The 17,401-nt window shown below is 39.2% G+C and overlaps 1 protein-coding gene across 2 annotated transcripts; it reads right to left on the bottom strand.

The window, feature by feature from the left end:
* Window positions 1-214: 214 nt before the first annotated feature.
* LOC108938529 (speckle-type POZ protein-like A) lies at window positions 215-15,568 on the bottom strand. Of its 2 annotated transcripts, XM_018759118.2 has the most exons (12): window positions 15,305-15,568; window positions 12,333-12,438; window positions 8,848-8,983; window positions 7,635-7,756; window positions 7,287-7,438; window positions 6,977-7,104; window positions 5,345-5,522; window positions 4,801-4,856; window positions 4,526-4,648; window positions 3,995-4,137; window positions 3,166-3,219; window positions 215-2,542 (listed from the first exon to the last, which is right to left on the bottom strand). In XM_018759118.2, the coding sequence occupies exons 2-12, from the start codon at window positions 12,389-12,391 to the stop codon at window positions 2,398-2,400; spliced, it is 1,296 nt and encodes a 431-aa protein (XP_018614634.1). In that variant the 5' UTR covers window positions 12,392-12,438; window positions 15,305-15,568; the 3' UTR covers window positions 215-2,397. The 2 variants fall into 2 exon arrangements, with proteins under 2 accessions (XP_018614634.1, XP_018614640.1); XM_018759124.2 differs by lacking the exon at window positions 15,305-15,568 and having other exon boundaries at window positions 12,272-12,438.
* Window positions 15,569-17,401: the final 1,833 nt, after the last annotated feature.

The raw sequence follows: 17,401 nt of genomic DNA on the forward strand, positions 1-17,401 counted from the left end.
TTATTGACCTATAGTGTTACCTTTCAGCTGATCTAAAGTGCCTGATAATCAAAACAGAAGTAAGAAATACAACTGGACTATATATGTACACATTTTAATGTGAAGCAAGATTTTTTTAACCAAAGTCTGGTAAAACCTGGAAAGGATATTTTACTAAAACTAAAGCTCAAAAGCTTGTTTCTACTAAAATAAAGGCTACAAACTGACACAGTTGTTTAGGAACACATTTTAAGGATTTAACACCTAAGATTTACAAAATATTAATACATTTGCCAACAGCAAATCAATTTCAATGTAAATGATAACAGCTTAGGAAAAAACAATACAGTACAACCATCTTGTCAAAATTCATTAAATTACATGTTATAGCACAGTGACTCCAAACTTTTTTGGTGCATTTACTTTTCTGCTGACTTCGTGTCATTCATCTGTGAATGTTAACAGCCATTCAGTGTTAAGAGGTTGATGTATTCAAATAGACAATAAGACTAAACCTGAAAACTCAAAAACCCTTTCATTGTTCACTGTCAAAACATCAAATTAAGTGAACTCAATTTTCAAATTTAATTTTTTTAAATAAGAAATTTCAACATGTTTAACAGCAGCTTCAACAATGATAGCTGGCAACTTGCAGACTTCTGGGAGACTAACACTATGGCATAGATCTCCAGACACCATATGAAGACAGGTGTGAACCTCATTCATAAAAAGGGTATCAAAATAACTTGTGTCTGAAAGAAAATATATAAATGCCCGCTTAATGAAAACAGTCTTTGTAATATACCCTTAGATGTAAGAGCTTTGTGCAATGCGAGTTAGTGTGAAAATCAAGACAAATGTTCCATCATTCAGGTCATAACCAAGGGACAGCAGCAACTCTTGTGGAAAAAAATGTTTGCTTTGGTTCAGCTATGACTGACAGTTACTTCACTGCGGAAAAACTATGAATACAGAGGACTGAACATATACAGACTAAGAGCACACTAGAAAATGTTCTATGTAATGGAGTAATCTGTTAAGCATGTGCATTGAGTTTTAACATAGGCAAAGTTAAAGAAACAATTGCCACAAAACTTTTCAAACATCCTCACACAGATAAGCGGTAAAACAATCTTGCAACAATGCAGACTTTTATAAGTAAATACAGAGACCAGATGAATTTTAAGGCTAATATTTGCTTTGAGTAATCTGGCTGTCACAATTGTGTTAGTTAAAAACCAAGTGATGGGTTTAAATATCAATTCTGCTTAACATTTAACTGTGCTACTGGAAAACTGATGCTCAGCATCCCATTTCCAGCAAACATTTGTGCCATGTTTATTTGCACAGGGTTTCAAATGATGTCCACTCAACTTTTTCTATTACATGTAGTATATGCACATAAGTCATTGTTTAACTAAACAAAACCAAAAAAAGACATGGATTTCTTTCTACAGAACAGTCATGCATTACAGTTTAAATTTTTCCCCTTCCTTTCATAATTCATAACTTTTTGTTAAACAGAATATTGATTCTGGAACAGAAGCACTTATTTGGAACCTGAATAACTTGATAAAAATATAAAAAGCCAAATAATATGAGAGGAACAAATCAATATTGAATCGGAAAAATATCAATGTGTGACAAACCGCCAGAAACAAAGCCTCTGGTAAACAAATCCTTAGTTTTACCCTGAATACAGAGGTACACAATATAGAAAGGGGGAATTCATTTAATGACATTTCATATCCAGCATTACAAAAATTCTCATAATGCTTTTCACAAGTATTATCTGTTCTACTTTAACACCGGTCTCTTGAAAATGTTAAGCTTGTCTTTACATGAACAGTGCCATCAATATGGGGCGTATATTCAAAAACAGTACAGAGAAGTAACTTTGCACTCAGAATGTTCAAACTTTAACATCTAGTCACAGAAGAGGCTATACAGTATTTCCCATGAATTACATATTTTGTGAAAAGTTCCTACAGAACTTCATATTAAAATTAGAGCATTATGGGAACTAGTGCAATCTGGAGAGGCCTGGTCTCTGTGACAAGGCAGGCACACAGTTAAATACAGAAATAACAATAGAAACTCTGGAGCAATGGCATTGAATTAAGGCCATTGTGAATTACTGAAAAAGGTCGCAAATAAAGCTCAAGGACCAAAAGTAAACAAAAAAAAAAAAAATCTTCAATCATCTGAACAAGTCCCTTGTGTTATGCACTGGCTCAGCCCTGAAGAGCAAATTCAACTGCCTTAGAACCAGACAGCTACTCTTGTTATTACAAGCAACTTCTGGGGTGACATGCACACCACCCTCCAATAACCATCCTTTGCAATTTGTTTTCTTGAAGGAGTCTGTTTTATATCTTTAAAAAAAAATAAAAAAAAAAAATAAATAAAAATCACCAGTCAGGACTGCTTTAGGCGTTTCCTGGGCAGGCCAAAGGGAGGGCACTGTGCGGACGCTAGAGCACGGAAGGCCTCAGCCACTAAATGAGGGTGGGACTGGATCATTGACTTCCAGCCGGCAGTCTCCATTATATCTGTCGCTTGACTGTAAAGAAACAGGGAAGCATATTTATAAACACATCCAAACCATTTTCATTAATAAGCAATTAAGATAAAAATGCCTGCAGGATAATGACAAAATAAGTTAGTTTTTAGACTTTATTCATCTAATTTCACATCAGTCTGAATGACAACAGTAACAAGCTCTGCTTATGCTGCATGATTATCTACGTGTAAAGCTGCTGTTTTAAAAATGAAGTCAAGACGACTCCAAAAAAAAAGTGTCATGCATAAAAATAAGAAATTTAAAAAAAAACAAAAAAAAACCTGCCCTTACATGAGGACAGTTACTCGGTAAATTGTGTGTGGACATTTCAGAATATGAGAAAGACGAGAGGCAAAAACTCCATATGGTTCCAAATGGCTGAAATTTCAATAGTGCTATTTATCAAAGAAAGGAAGATCTCAGTAGGATAAACACAGCAAGATAGAGCAATTGTAAAATAACATCTTTAAAGCACGTTTCAATAATGACATTGATTCAGAGATGGACAATTCACCTGTCACAAATACCATCCCTTTTTTGTTAAATGAATTCAAATGGATCTCAATGGTGGAGATAAGCTTTTTATTAATGGTGTGTCATATATACATCAGGTAATTACATACTTGCTATTCCAGTTTTTGCCATCTTTACAGCCCAGCTGTCGTAGGACACTGCATCTATGGAAAACAAAAATGAATTATAGCTGCATATGGAATTCAGTGGGGTCATATGCATTATAACTCCAGCAGAAGTCTATGAGTGCGACTTCATAAAGCAAACAAACAGTCACAGCTGACATGGTCTAGCCTCAGTTTTTTAAAAAACTGACACCATATCATTAATGAGACAATAGTAGTTGAATATTCTGGTTCTCACAAAGTGCCCCATCAGTCCAAACTGGAAAATTTCAACTATCTGAAACAGAGTCGCCACCTAAAAAAGACCTGACAATTTATACAATGAAGTAACTGCTATGCATGATGCCAAAACTGAGTTCTTTGCTATGGTCTTACAATCAATCAAGTCTCATAACCTTAACAAGAGCTCACAGTCATTACCTGTTTTACATTTCTATAATGTCCTGGCAGCCATGTTTTTTTTTTTTTTTTTTTTTTAAAGTAACTACAATATATTGGTCCACAGCCCACATGAAAGAAATGTACAGAATAGAATGTATTGATGTCAGAAATTTCAGAGTTCAAAGAGGCAAGAATAGTCCCACCAAGCATATATATCTACTGTTAAACTTGCTGTGCACAGGAGCCTATAGCTCACAAGTCCAGTTAAACTTTTAAAATTGCTGGCACCAAAAATTTACTATAAAGAACAAAAAAGACTATCAGTTACAATACAGCTCTGGCAGCTTTGCAGTTTGGGCCCTAAACATGGAAAACAGTAAAGGAAGAAGAATAAGGTAGGAATTCATCATGGAGAAGGTCTGGGAGTACTTGCCTGTTGATAAAATCTATGGCTTGTGCTTTGAGCTGCTCGGCACTGTGCAGATCTGCAAGTATGAGAATGTCGGCAACATTCTCCACGGAGAGGCTGCTGCACAGGGCTTCTTCACACATGACCTTCAGACGTTCCAAAGCATACTGTGGGTTGAAGCACACTAAAGTTTTGCACATTTCCATATTCCACATGGGAAATACAGTAAAACTGCTGAATTCCACCTTTAAAAGCTTTCTGGGAAAATATCTTTACTACTTCCGAAGAACTAGACATGGCAACGAGTTGAAATCATTGCTAAACAAACTGGACATATTTTGACACTGTTTGAAGGGGGGGGGGAACCCAACCATTCAGATGAAATTAATAGTATTTGAAATTATCTATGAAGTCCAAAGGACAACAATTTATTACAGTTCTAAAAGTTAAGACAGTTTTCCTCCCTTTTTGGGCCAAGTAGATGTTATGATAATAAATTTGTGCTCACGTCAGTTTAAATTACACACCTGTTCTGTCCATTTCGGCACGGCTTACCTTGTCTGCTGCAGCTAACAAGTTATCAGCCATCTTCTCCAGGTTCGGAGCCTTTCCCGTATAAATAAAGCCCATCATCTCTTTAAAAACATCAGGGTCAACATCGCTTATGTCCACTCGATTCTGGATGGAGAAAAATAATGGTCAACAAGCTATGGAGTTCTTAATGTGTTCAGACTCTTAACATAATGATGAATTTGCATGAAATTGTTGTCAATGAGTACACAGTGCTACTCAACCACACCACCTTGTGCTATTACAAAAACCAAACATACCTTTTTACTCTCTTCCATTTCATGTTCAAACATAGCATTAAACACTGGTGACCTTGCTGTTTAAAAAAGAAAAAAACATTTTACTTCCATATAACAAATAAATTCAGTTAAAAACTTACAGCTCAATATAAATGTTCATGAAATAAACATCTGAAGATAAAAGGAAAACTAACATCTTCAAAACAACTTCAGTATGCAAAATGAATTTCACAGTACTCCCTTCAACTGTCAAGTACTACCATAGTATTTCTGCATCTCTCAATTATGCTAACTGTAATAACTACTCAAAGTGATCCTATAAATAGCCTGAGAAAACGAAGATCCTCAAGATGACAACTCGAAGACTCTCTCCCCACCCCCGTATCATGGCATGTGACAGGGGCAGCTGGGTGATAGTCTCTACAGCGGATGATTTAATTGCACAGCAGTGCTGACAATGGACAGGAAACATGCCCCCTAGCTCAGATCCTTTTAGTCACCCTGGCAGCAGGGCAGTTACAGGGGCAAGAGGGAACAAACTAAAGATGTGTGTGAGGAGCTGTACCTGCTAATATGGATTTGTGTGCTTTGAACTCCTGTCCCCCGACATAGAGGCTGCAGTCAGTGAATCGTGAACACTCCCACAGGTTCCCCAGGTCGTCCGACAACTGGCACTCCGGAACCTTCAGCATGTTCATGTTAGACTGCCCCGAGATGTTGACGGAGTCCTGGACAACACTCACCTAAATTTAAACCGAATCAATGAGATTGTGAACTGTAAGGACACTAACATTAAATGAAACCAGCATATCTGGGGTTTTGAATGGACACTGAAACCTTTGTACAAGTCATGATTATTCAGCTACGGTCCTCAAGGATCTTTTTGGTGGCAGTCACCTGATTCAACTTACTGTCTTAAAAGAGATCTTGTGGGATGTATGGATAGTTAGACTCAGGAGCTCAATAGTCCTGCCATTAGAACTACAGCAATAACTGTTACACTTGTTTTGAAGGGGGAAGAAGAAAAGAAAAGAAAAGAAAAGAAAAGAAAAGAAAGAAACCAAGGAAACTGTCAACTATACCAAATGCTTCCGGTGACCTGAAAATTCTGCCAAACGACACTGACATGCTAATAAAATATGCTTAGTGAATATTTGTGTTTTGAAATTTACATCCAAGTGACTTTTCATGCATGGAAATATTAATTACTGCACAAGTTTAGTGCGTGCGCACACGCACACGCACACGCACACACACACACACACACACACACACACACACACACACACACACACACTGCACAATTTTACACACTATCCTTATTGGGAAAACAGCCTCACTTTGAACAAACAGCATTTCCACAAAACCAACAGGAAAACTGAACCCCAAAATCATGAGCAAAACCCACAACAAAACCGATTCCACTGGAAATTAATTTTGTTCCCTGGGAAATGTTTAATTAATGAGGAAAGATATTCCATCTTCAATTTGTAGCTAATCGGCTTTAAGAAATTGCCAATTTCTCTGCAAATGTTAATAGACCATCTGACAAACCTTGTCAGGGAAAGCGCTGCCTCTTGCAGGTTTTGTTTTTCACCCTGATAATTGTGTTTGTTTCAAATTTACCGAGAAATGTTATTTAACCTGTCTTCCCTAAAGTGACATTAGGATACACTTTTTCCTCTTCTGACACACTCAAGGAGGCCTTTTAAATTATTTTAACATCTCCAATTTATGGCACATAATGACTTTTTAATCTTACAAGAGTTCAACACATTCTGGAGTAAATGCTTTAATCTACACAAAATTGGGATGAGCTAAAAATGCATGATTGTGCCAGGTCCTTGATAAATGCACTTTGGCAGCTGTGTACTGTTTAAAACTTGCAGCGGTGTGGTGAAGCCCCATTCACCACTCTGAGTTCCAGCAAATGATGAATTTATTTTGCTGCCAAAGGCTAGCAGCACAAACACAATTTACATTTCAGATTTCTACTTCTCAGTCTGGTTATCAGCTGAGGAAACATACCAATTCATCTTTTATATCCTGACTTACTTTCATTTCTAGCAGTGAATTCATTTTAATATCCCCCATGGAGGGGATATTAAACACAGAAACAAGGACAGGTTTTGAATTTGCTTATTACCTTGAAAATTTCCCAAGCAAAGATGACAAGCACTAACACACACAGAATTACCTCACAAAACAGTGTCAGCTTGTCATCTGGTAGGAGTCCATTAGCTTCATCAAGCAAAAAATCTCTCCTTATGAACTTTTTGAAGCCCCAGTCCTTTCCTTGGACAAACCGATAAGCTCTTTGGCTTTCTACAGGAAAGAAAACAGGTATATAGTAACTAAAACTGTCCATCAGTATAAGCAAGAACTGAGCTTTCAAAACATCATTGTCAGACATGCTGATAAGAGCTGTTTTTATTTTTAGGAAACGCTACCAAAGCTATCAGGGACATTCAAGCTGCTATAAACCTCATTGCTTTGCGACTCCTCACCCATTGCTTTAGTTTCTTCTCGTTTTGCATTGAGTAAAGAAAATTTGAACTTTGCTCTAACTTCACTTTTTGGACAACTAACAAGTAGTAAATAGAGAGACAGATAATCTTTGCTTTCGTCGTCAAGTCCCTTAGGGTTCACTCGTAGGCACCTAGCAAAAAAAGAGCAATGGTTAAAATCAAAGAGAAAAACCAGTGAAGGGACAGACCTAGTCAAAAGGTAGAACCAATATATTTTCATTACGTTTATGGTAAAGTGTGTAGTCTTACTTTAACCAAGTGAAAGCATGTTTTCCAGTTTGTTTCAAATGACACACTGCACATTGTCTGACTAACTCCGTATCTTACCATTTCATCTTATCATTGGGACCAGAGGAGAAGGTCGAACTCTTCAGCACCTCCCCCATTTCTTCCCGGCAAAAACTAAAGTTGTTTATAGTCCACATGTACGAAAATTTAACTACCTTAACCTAGAAAGGGGGGGGGGGGGAAATCCAGCAATTACAGAAAGTAATTTTTGGTAAATTAGAACTATTTATCCTTCATAACCAAAACACTGAACAAGTTTACTCCTTAATGGATATGACTGAAAGTAGCCCTAAATTATGAACTCCTAATACAAACATGATAGCTTCATCACATTATCAGGAACAGGCAACACTGGATCTAACAAAAACTTAAGACAGATTACCGTTACTCAAGATAAATAGAGGGAGGAAAAACTATCAGCTTTTTAAAAAAAAAAAAAAAAAAAAAAAAAAAAACCCTTTGAAAGAGGAATGTCCATATGCGCTGGACACAAAATCATAAGCTACAAATAATAGCAATCACTCACACTCACTTTCTGACCCGCTTGTCCCATACGGGGGTCACAGGGAACCGGAGCCTAACCCAGCAACACAGGGCGTAAGGCTGGAGGGGGAGGGGACACTAGTCTGTCGCAAGGCACCCCGAGCGGGACTCGAACCCCAGACCCACTGGAGAGCAGGACCTGGTCCAACCCACTACGCCCCCCACAAGCAGCAATCAGCTTTTGCTAATTTAATTGCCAGTAAACTAGAAGAGAAGTGTTTTCTATTAGTTTCTTAACATCATAATGGAACAATCTGTTGATGGCTTTCATATAATTACTTGTGGGAAGGAAAGTTTGCTGACACTGATTATAAAATAATATGCTGTTCAATAAAAAGGTGCTGTGTACTGTCTGATCTTGCTACATAGCTTTTCTTTTCCTGTCAAAATCATAATGAACACTGGTTACCCTGCTTCTAGAAGAAAGGAAGAGGCAGGAGAGGAAAAGTAATCAGCTGGACAATCCCTAGATAAGTTAATTGCCAAAAAAACTCATATGCTGGTAAAAGGAATAGTATTGGCCTTGCAGTAGTTTTTAAGTCTTCCAAACGATTAAAGTCTCTACACAACATGCACTGAATAACTGGATAATAGCAACACTGTCAGATGTACGCTGACCTTGCTGCAGTGGACTATAATTACACGGAATGTAACACACATAAAACATGCAGAAAAAAAAGGGCAATGGCCATGTTAGTAGAAAAATTACCTGTGTGTAGCACCAGCTCTCTGCCACAGGTCCGCTGGACATCTCCCCGGGAGGAGGGGGGCTGGAGACTCGTGACATCGCCAGCCCGAGCCCCGGGCAGAAGCACCAACTACACCTTTGAACTTCAGCACACAGCCTAGCCAAGGAGAAAAGAACAGAACATTAACAAAAATTGAGAGGCATCCTGACACAAAACAGAGAGAAGGAGAGAGAAAAAATAAAAAATAAAATTCATCAGCAGTTTGTAACTGGAAAAAATATCAAATGTATTCTAACACACGCCGTCAAACCTTTCAAATTAGCCTTGACGTGGTAATGGAGAGGAAAGAACTGAGCATAATAGCACATATCTGAGCTAACTGAGACTTCGGCCCTTTTTTAAAATTAAATCATTACTTGTCAACACACACATGCACAAGATGTGAACTAATCCAAACTGGTCTTTCAGGAAGGTGAAATATAAAAACATGTTAGGGTTCAGCTTTTGCTCTGCTTTGTTCCCTGTGTCTGACAGTCTTTTGGAAGTTTGCATGTCTGTACTTGCCCCCAGCACAGTGGGGTGGATGTTACCTAGCTTCATGCTGAAACCATCAAGCAGAAACCATCTTCATACCCCTCATGTTCCACATTTGTCCTTTACAATATCCATATCATAGAGCAGCAGGTGGTGTAGTGCTTAGAGCTGCTGCCTTGCACTCAAAGAAGCCAGGCTTGAATCCCCCCCTCCTGCTGTAGTACCTTCAGCAAGGCACTTACCCTGAATTGCTCTAGTAAAAATTACCCAATTGTATAAATGGGTAAATCACTTCAAGTAGCTTACCAACGCTAAGTTGCTCTGGAGAAGAGAGTCAGCAAAAAATAAATGTAAATGTTGCTACATGGATTTGAGAGTTTTTGTAGAGTGCACCATAAATAGCATGGGTGCTTTTCATTTTGTAACTACAGGTCCCAACTATGTCAACATCGGGAGGGAGTACATGTCATACACAGGCCAGTCTTTTGAATTCAATGGTTCACTGCAGTGTTTAGTCATTCCATGGTGCAACTGACTTTTTTTTTTGCAATTTTGCAGACGTTATATGCCCCACCCCTGCCACTGACGATCACCCCGTTGTGTTCAGCACAACTAGTTATGGCCTTTTCTAATGTGATTTCACAAGTTCCGGTCAACTGCGCTCCAAAGAATTAGGGAAACATTTTAATTTGGTTTTTACATTTTTTTTTTCCCCCTTTTCAGCAAGTTGTACAGAAAAATGTATTACTTTACACACTTGGTTTGTCAATTTACAAACAACTGAGACTGGAAATCTTTGTAACTCAATTTGTTTGTAACTCCAGTCACTTCTACCACCAAGTCATATCAACGAAAGATATACTTGTGTCCCTCCATCAATATAATTTTAAAGGTTTAACTTCATAACTTAACCTTCGCAGCCACAAACTTGATAGACATCATACAAACATGACCAGTGTTTGTCAGCTTTTGGTCACTTGCAACTATCATTTTTTGATTTTAAAAAATGTTGAATAGCAATAATAAAATTAACTTGTAAGACTTCAGATTAACATTCTTATTAACTTAAAATAACATTAAAACTATTTAAAATGACTGAAAAGTATTTTCTGTAAACAAAGACCTAGTCAACAGCAATTTCACCAATTCATCCCATAAACTTGTGTACCCTTCACCTTATTACCGATCAAACTGACAAACAGCAGACAAAAGCTCTATACAGTGAGGAGCAAATTGACTGAAATCAGCCCCACACTCCAGTTCTGTACATTTCACTGCCAATGGCTGGATGCAGAAATCGATGTTTTCACACCCCGCAAAAAGAAAGAGAAAATAGAATGAAGAAAACACTTGGATTGGAAAATGTCTACTTTTAATTAAAAATAAATTCTGAGTCGAATGGTAGTAACACCTGGAGTCTACTAATGTTACATAACATACTACTATAAACAGGTAAAATTAGAACCACATCGGGGGGGATCAAAAATCGAAATACTGAATTTCTGACAAATTCAGAAATATCAAACAGGTTCAACTAAAGGGGAAACAAAGTGATTTACTTGGATTGTGAAACATTTCTAAATTTGTTCTGAAATGTAACACCCTACTTAAAAACTGCAAAATAACCATAAAGAAAATATTTAACAGTTCTAAAAAGTGATACAGAACACAGTTCTGGAAAATGCTCACAAACTCACCAACACATTTTATTCAGATTCGACATGAAGTAAAATTCAAACGCAGATTATAACTCACACTTACATACTGGTTTAGCACCTTAATTTAGTTTAAAATTAGACATTCATTCAACAGCCAGCAAGCAAAACACTGGAACTTTATGCTAAGTAATTCTTATTACATTTTACACATTATTTTAAGTACTAAGAATGAAAGTCAAGGCCACACTGAAAAGCCATTGTGGACTGAATGGCCATACCAAAAGGTGAGAGCCATAAAAATAAATGCATACCTGAAGATTAAAAAATAACTTTTTAGGCTGTATCTTGACAATTTATAAATATATTTTGCTCTGAGTCAAACAAAATGCCTAACTGTACATGACAACAGAAAAGGACAAGTCCCTGATTTTTGTCCGTATGACTTTCATTTTGACCTATGCAGAACTACACTCCAGATTCAATGTTTTTAAGGCTTTGGAGAGAAAACAGGAGATGTCCTCATTTGTTTATATTATTTAGGACACAATAATGAAATTACATTTATGTGAAGTAAGATGATTTAAATAAAATCCCAGATAAGCCACTGAAAACAATGTGATTTTTTTTTTTTTTTTAAAATGCAGATAAGTTACTAAAGAAGTTACATGAAGAACACGGGCATTCTATAAAACAAAGGCTTAAAAATGTGTCTATGCTATTTAGACAAAGCAAGAAGAGTGCAAGTGTGACAAAGAGCTATCTTGATTGGCAGTTTGTGCAAACCTGTTCATAGCCTACTGCAGTAAGAGGAGCAGACTGGCTGCAGAATTCAAACAGCCATATCAACATGTGAAAGCAGAAGGCGGTCATAATGCCCCTTCACAACAGACGGCTGAGAACACTTCACTGCAGCCTTAAGCTATGAGTGCCATGTTCTAGTAACTCATCACATCTCTAAGTCACCCATTCAGAGTAGTGCAGTAACACTTTATGCCATGTTACTCACCATTAAATACAGAAAAAAAATGTGACTTTTGTTTGATTTTCCACAACAGGTATGTTCATGACTGACAAATGATTACATCACTGACTCATGTATGTGACTAGCTAGAAGATGAAAGTACCTTCTTCGAAGGCCCCAATGATGGAAGTCAGAAAGGATATGTCGCATAATAAACATCAGGTATAAAAATAAATTAAATGCTTATCCTTAAACATGTTATCAATGATCAGTAATTGTTAACTTACTTACCAAATACTTTGTAGAAGTCATATATCTCATAGTACTGTAGATGGCATTATTAAAAAGTCACCTCTTGTGAAGTGGGCAAAAACGTGACCAGGCAACTGAGTCAGGAATCCAGAATTCCATTAAGTAATAACTGCATGCTTGATGATCCTTTCAGTTGAACCCATCACCTTCAAGAAAAGATAAATAACAGTAGATGGATTGGTTAATGCATAAGTATCTTCTGTTGTACAAACAGCAGGAAATAAGTGAAAAAAATTCAGAAATTTACTAAATGTTTTGCACAGGTTTCCAGATGTAATGAAACATGTGTCCCTCATTCACATAAATGAGTTGACATCCATGCAATTATGGTTATGATTTCTGCTGCATTTCATACAGAAACACATTTACATAAAAGAGTGATTCATGAAAAACATTCCGAAATAAGTGTATAAATAAAATGTAGCTGTGGCTCTTATTTAAGTAAATGAATCATATTTATATGTGGGCTAATATCAACAGTTTTAACCCAGGAAGATATTGTCTCTTGTCATTCCTTGGCCATCTATTTCATTTCATTTGACAGATGGGAAGCTATTATTAACGGCTCAGCAAAAGAGGAGTGATTACGGCAGCAAATGATACCTTTGTAGACTGTGACATGTCTAAAACTTTGCCTCATAGTGAACTTGTGTAATCAGCAACAACAGTATGAACGTGTCATATACATATTTAAGGTATGCAAACACTAACAACGATTATCTCCAACTCTGACAGACCATCTACAGGATAATCACACACACACACACACACACACACACACACACACACGCGGTCTGAAACCGCTTGGCCCAAGCAGGGTCGCAGCAAACCGAAGCCTAACCCGGCAACACAGGGCGCAAGGCTGGAGGGGACACACTCTGGACAGGATGCCAGCCTGTAGCAAGGCACCCCAAGCAGGACTCGAACCCCCAAACCCACCAGAGAGAAGGACCAGGCCAAACCCGCTCTCTCCAACCTCTACAGGATAATAAACATAAAACTTTATTAACAGGAAAAACAAATGATCACCAACAGCCTCAAAGTAAAGTTACAAGTATTTAAAATTTCTCCGTTCAAAGTTTTCCAAAAAAAGTGACTGCCTCAGATTCATATTTTTTAATTCCTCTGTAATTCAGATGTGCGAAAAGAAACCAGAGGCAGAAATTCAGATTGACACCGAAGTGAATGCGCAAGGCTCTCAGGAACATCCGCTGCTTGCACATTTTACGTCAGAAGTCACATAGACTGGAGTGAACGTACACAGAAAGTCCATGCACTGTTCAAGCACTAAACAGAGTTCAGTACATAAACACAAAATTTGCAGCCTTAACATGGTGTGTGAATACAGCAGCTAGTAACCTTTTTTTTTTTTTTTTTTTTTAAAGCTAAGGAACACTTGCTGCAATGTCCCACAAATATATTCTTACGTCACACAATTCATTTTGCATCATCATCAGACATGGCAAATTCCATGGAACACAGCAATGTAATTATTAACAATCTACTGGTTGTTGTCACGGTCGCTAGGGCATAGCTATATTTGGATCGCAAGCGCGCACGCTCATCAGTTAGAAACGATGCTGTGTAAATCAACTGCCACCGAGCTAGAGGGGTGTTTAGCCTCCGGAGTGCAGAGCAACCAGCTGAAAATTCTTTAGAATGCAGCGTTTCAATTCTTAAAAACTTCAGACATGTAAGAAGTCTGAAATTTTAATCAAAGGCCACACACACACACACACACACACACACACATATCTCTCTGACACAGTGAATGCTATCAGGACCAACTTTTTTTTTTTTTTTTTTTTTTAAAGAAAATATTAAAACATTTCTTAAAAAGAACTTAAAAGTGAATGTATTCCAAACAAAAGCAAGCAAATTTGAAAATTCTTCATAGCAACCTGAGCCCTTATGTTCACTTTCATGCGTTTACCCCCCCCCCCCCCCAGAGGAGATGACACAGCAGCGTGCAGTGTTTGCGGTTAAGCAAGGCACACCGTGGGCTGTTCACGTTCAGTGTTGTCCTCCTTCCACCTCGAGACCGTGACGTCCAAGAGCTAGCTGAACAACATGGTGAGCGGGCAAGAGGATATTTAATGGGCATCATGTTAACGGGCATCAAGTACCGTAGTGCTTTGCGCTGCTGCTTGGTAATCCGAAGGCTGCCAGTTGAAATTCCAGCCCCCTGCTCCAGTACCCTTGATCAATCATGGCGTAGGAATAATACAAAAATCATACCCTACTCTGTAAATCAGTAAAAGTTGTTTAGCATTCGAAGTCCCCTTGGACATGGTATCGTCTAAGGTTAACAGTAACAACAACGTGCCTGGGATGGGGGTTGGGGCTAGAAGCAGAGTTTCTCAATGCCACACATACTTAGTTTGATGAAACTGTATCGCCCTGTGCCCGAGTGGGACACTAGACTAAGTGGTTAAGAGAGGAGCACACTGACTGTCTGGAAACTTACTCCATTAGTCCATACGTTGGGACCGTTTACACAGCCAAGCCTTCTGTTTATATTTTTGTTGTTGTTATTATTATTGTTGTTGTTATCGCTAGCAACACACACACAGAGTACATCCATCCTGTGAATCAGACACAGCCCGTGCCGAGGCTTCCACGTCCCAGGCAACGAGTACAGACACAGGGCCTCGTGTGGAGGTGGCCAGACGGCACAGCCGAGCGGAGCGGGCCTGGCCTGGCCTGGCCTGGCCGGGGGCCACAGCTCGGCCTCATCCTCCTCATCCTCATCCTCCTCCTCCTCCTCATCCCACACACACACAGCCCGCTCTGCCAGCAGCAGCTCCCAGCCAGAGTGAGACAAAGGCCCACAACATCTCTCTGTCACGGCTTACGCACCAACGCTCCATTACATATTTTAGACGAAATTTTTTTAAAAAAAAAAAAAATAAATAAACTGTGGGAAATTTGCAGGATACATAGAGCAGCGCCCTCGCATTCTCATCGAACAGGGGCAAAAATAAAGAAAAACAGAGACGCTCAATTACGAACCTGTGCTCCACTCTGACTCTCGCCTCGGGAACGGATCCCTGAGTGTGTGGCGCGAGCCGCGGCGTTCGCCGTGCCTGTATCTCTGTCTCACCGCTGTGCCAGTGCAACGTTCGCTCTGCGCTGCCTGTCTTGTGGACAAAACGCGCTGTTTTCGAGTTCTCCCACTATTGCTTTGTACCCATAACGGCGTCTGCGGCTCCGCTCATCTTCCCCACGGCGATCTGCGCATGCGCGGCGCACTCCGGGCTCGCGCTGGGGAACTTCCTGCTTCTTTGCGGCTGCCTGGTTAGCTGGAGCGTCACTGGGCAGAGGCCTCGCAGTCGGTGACCTCAGCTATTAGTACCGTCGTTTTCGGTGTGACGCTCGCTGTTCGCTGCCACAGACCATCAGTGAAGTTGCTGCCAGCTTTAGAGTCTCTGCAACTAGCCTGGCCTTTTTGGGCCAACGTATGTAATGTAATAATGGGTTATAAAATTAAAGACCAACTTCAACCATGTTTTCATTGCATCCATATTTTAATTAAAGCTGCTTCTCGGAGTTAATTCAAAATTTCAAAATTAAAGTTTTTATCAGCCTGGTGAAATTACTTTTTTTTTTGGATCTTGATTTTTAAATTAAATTTAGAATCGGGCAGCACGGTGGCATCGTGAGTGGTGGTGCGAGGGAACGGGTTCGATCCCTCCTCAGTCTATGGGGAGTCAGTCTGCAAATTCTCCCTGCGTCTGTGTGGGTTTCCTCCAGGTTTCTCCCCACAGTCCAAAGAAATGCTGTTCCTTTGGACTGGTGAATCTAAAAGTCACCTGTAGTGTGTGTGTGTGAGTGAGAGAGAAAATGTGTGTTTCACTGGTGTATGGATGAGTGACTCATTGTAGTTAGTGTATCTAGCAGTGTAAGTCACCTTGGGTGAATAAGGTGTGGGCCAATAACACTACTTGGTAGTTTTTATTCGAAGTTGCTCTGGAGAAAAGCATCTGCTGAATGAATAAGTTTAGTGTAGAATAAAATTTTCATTTAGCATACACTTTTCTCCAAAGCAATGTACATCTCAGTCTATAGTGTGTGAGGAACAGAGAGAGTGTGTTCCACTGGTGTATGGATGAGTGATCCAGTGTAAGTAATATATCTAGCAGTGTAAATCACCTTGGTGAATAAGGCGTGGGCTCGTAACACTACATAGTATCCATTGGAAGTCACTTGGGAGAAAAGCATCAGATAGATAAATGTAAATGTAAAGTCCATTCATCAGTCAGGCTTTTTTTCTCTAAAACAATGTATATACTTGAGTAAAGTATTTAATGTTAATGATGGTTTCTGAGATTAAGCACCTTTTGATTTACATACACTTTAGCTGGCACCTTTGTCCTCAGCAATTTACAGTGTTATGCATATTTTACTATGCTACTTAAAATAAGGAATTTCCCCCACCGCTGTCCATGCAGTGAGACAGTGGACGAAGATCCTCCCACACCCCATGGAGGCACCTTTTGTTCTTTCACTTAAGCTTACAATGGTGAAATGGGTAGTACTTCTGACACACAGTGTGGTTTTGGGTTTGGACATCAGTTTCAATTCCGCTGTCTTGTGAAGCTTGCATGTTCTCCCTGTTTTCACATGGGTTTCTTTCTGGGTGCTCTAGTTCCCTCTCACAGCTCAATGCCATGTGTTTCATGTAAATTAGTGACTATGAATTGTTCTTACTACGTCACTGTGTGAGTAAATTAATGCATTTATGTTATTGCCCTGTGACGGACTGTTCAAAATATACCATGCTTCATGCCCAATTGTTCTTGGGATAGGCTGCACTGTCACCCTAATTTGTACCATTATGTACTCATTTACACACACACATTTTCAGAACCACTTGTCCCATACAGGGTCATGGAGCCTACCCGGTAACACAGGGCATAAGGCTGGCGGGGGAGGGGACACACCCAGGACGGGACGCCAGTCCGTCGCAAGGCACCCCAAGTGGGACTTGAACCCCAGACCCACCAGAAAGCAGGACCGTGGTCTAACCCACTGCGCCGCCACCACACCCTTAGACCCATTTACCTGACTGGGTAAATTGTAACTGGAGCAACTCAGTGTAAGAACTTT

Source organism: Scleropages formosus, chromosome 12 (genome assembly GCF_900964775.1).
Source record: "Scleropages formosus chromosome 12, fSclFor1.1, whole genome shotgun sequence".
NCBI classification, from domain to species: domain Eukaryota; kingdom Metazoa; phylum Chordata; class Actinopteri; order Osteoglossiformes; family Osteoglossidae; genus Scleropages; species Scleropages formosus.

Excerpts from the sequence above, each read along its gene's own strand:
- LOC108938529 (XM_018759118.2), bottom strand. The coding sequence starts at position 12,391 with ATGGAATTCTGGATTCCTGACTCAGTTGCCTGGTCACGTTTTTGCCCA. Across the intron at positions 7,439-7,634 it reads CCCAATGATAAGATGAAATG|GTGCCTACGAGTGAACCCTA; the intron begins GTAAGATACGGA and ends TTTTTTTGCTAG. Across the intron at positions 7,105-7,286 it reads AGAAGAAACTAAAGCAATGG|AAAGCCAAAGAGCTTATCGG; the intron begins GTGAGGAGTCGC and ends TCTTTCCTGTAG.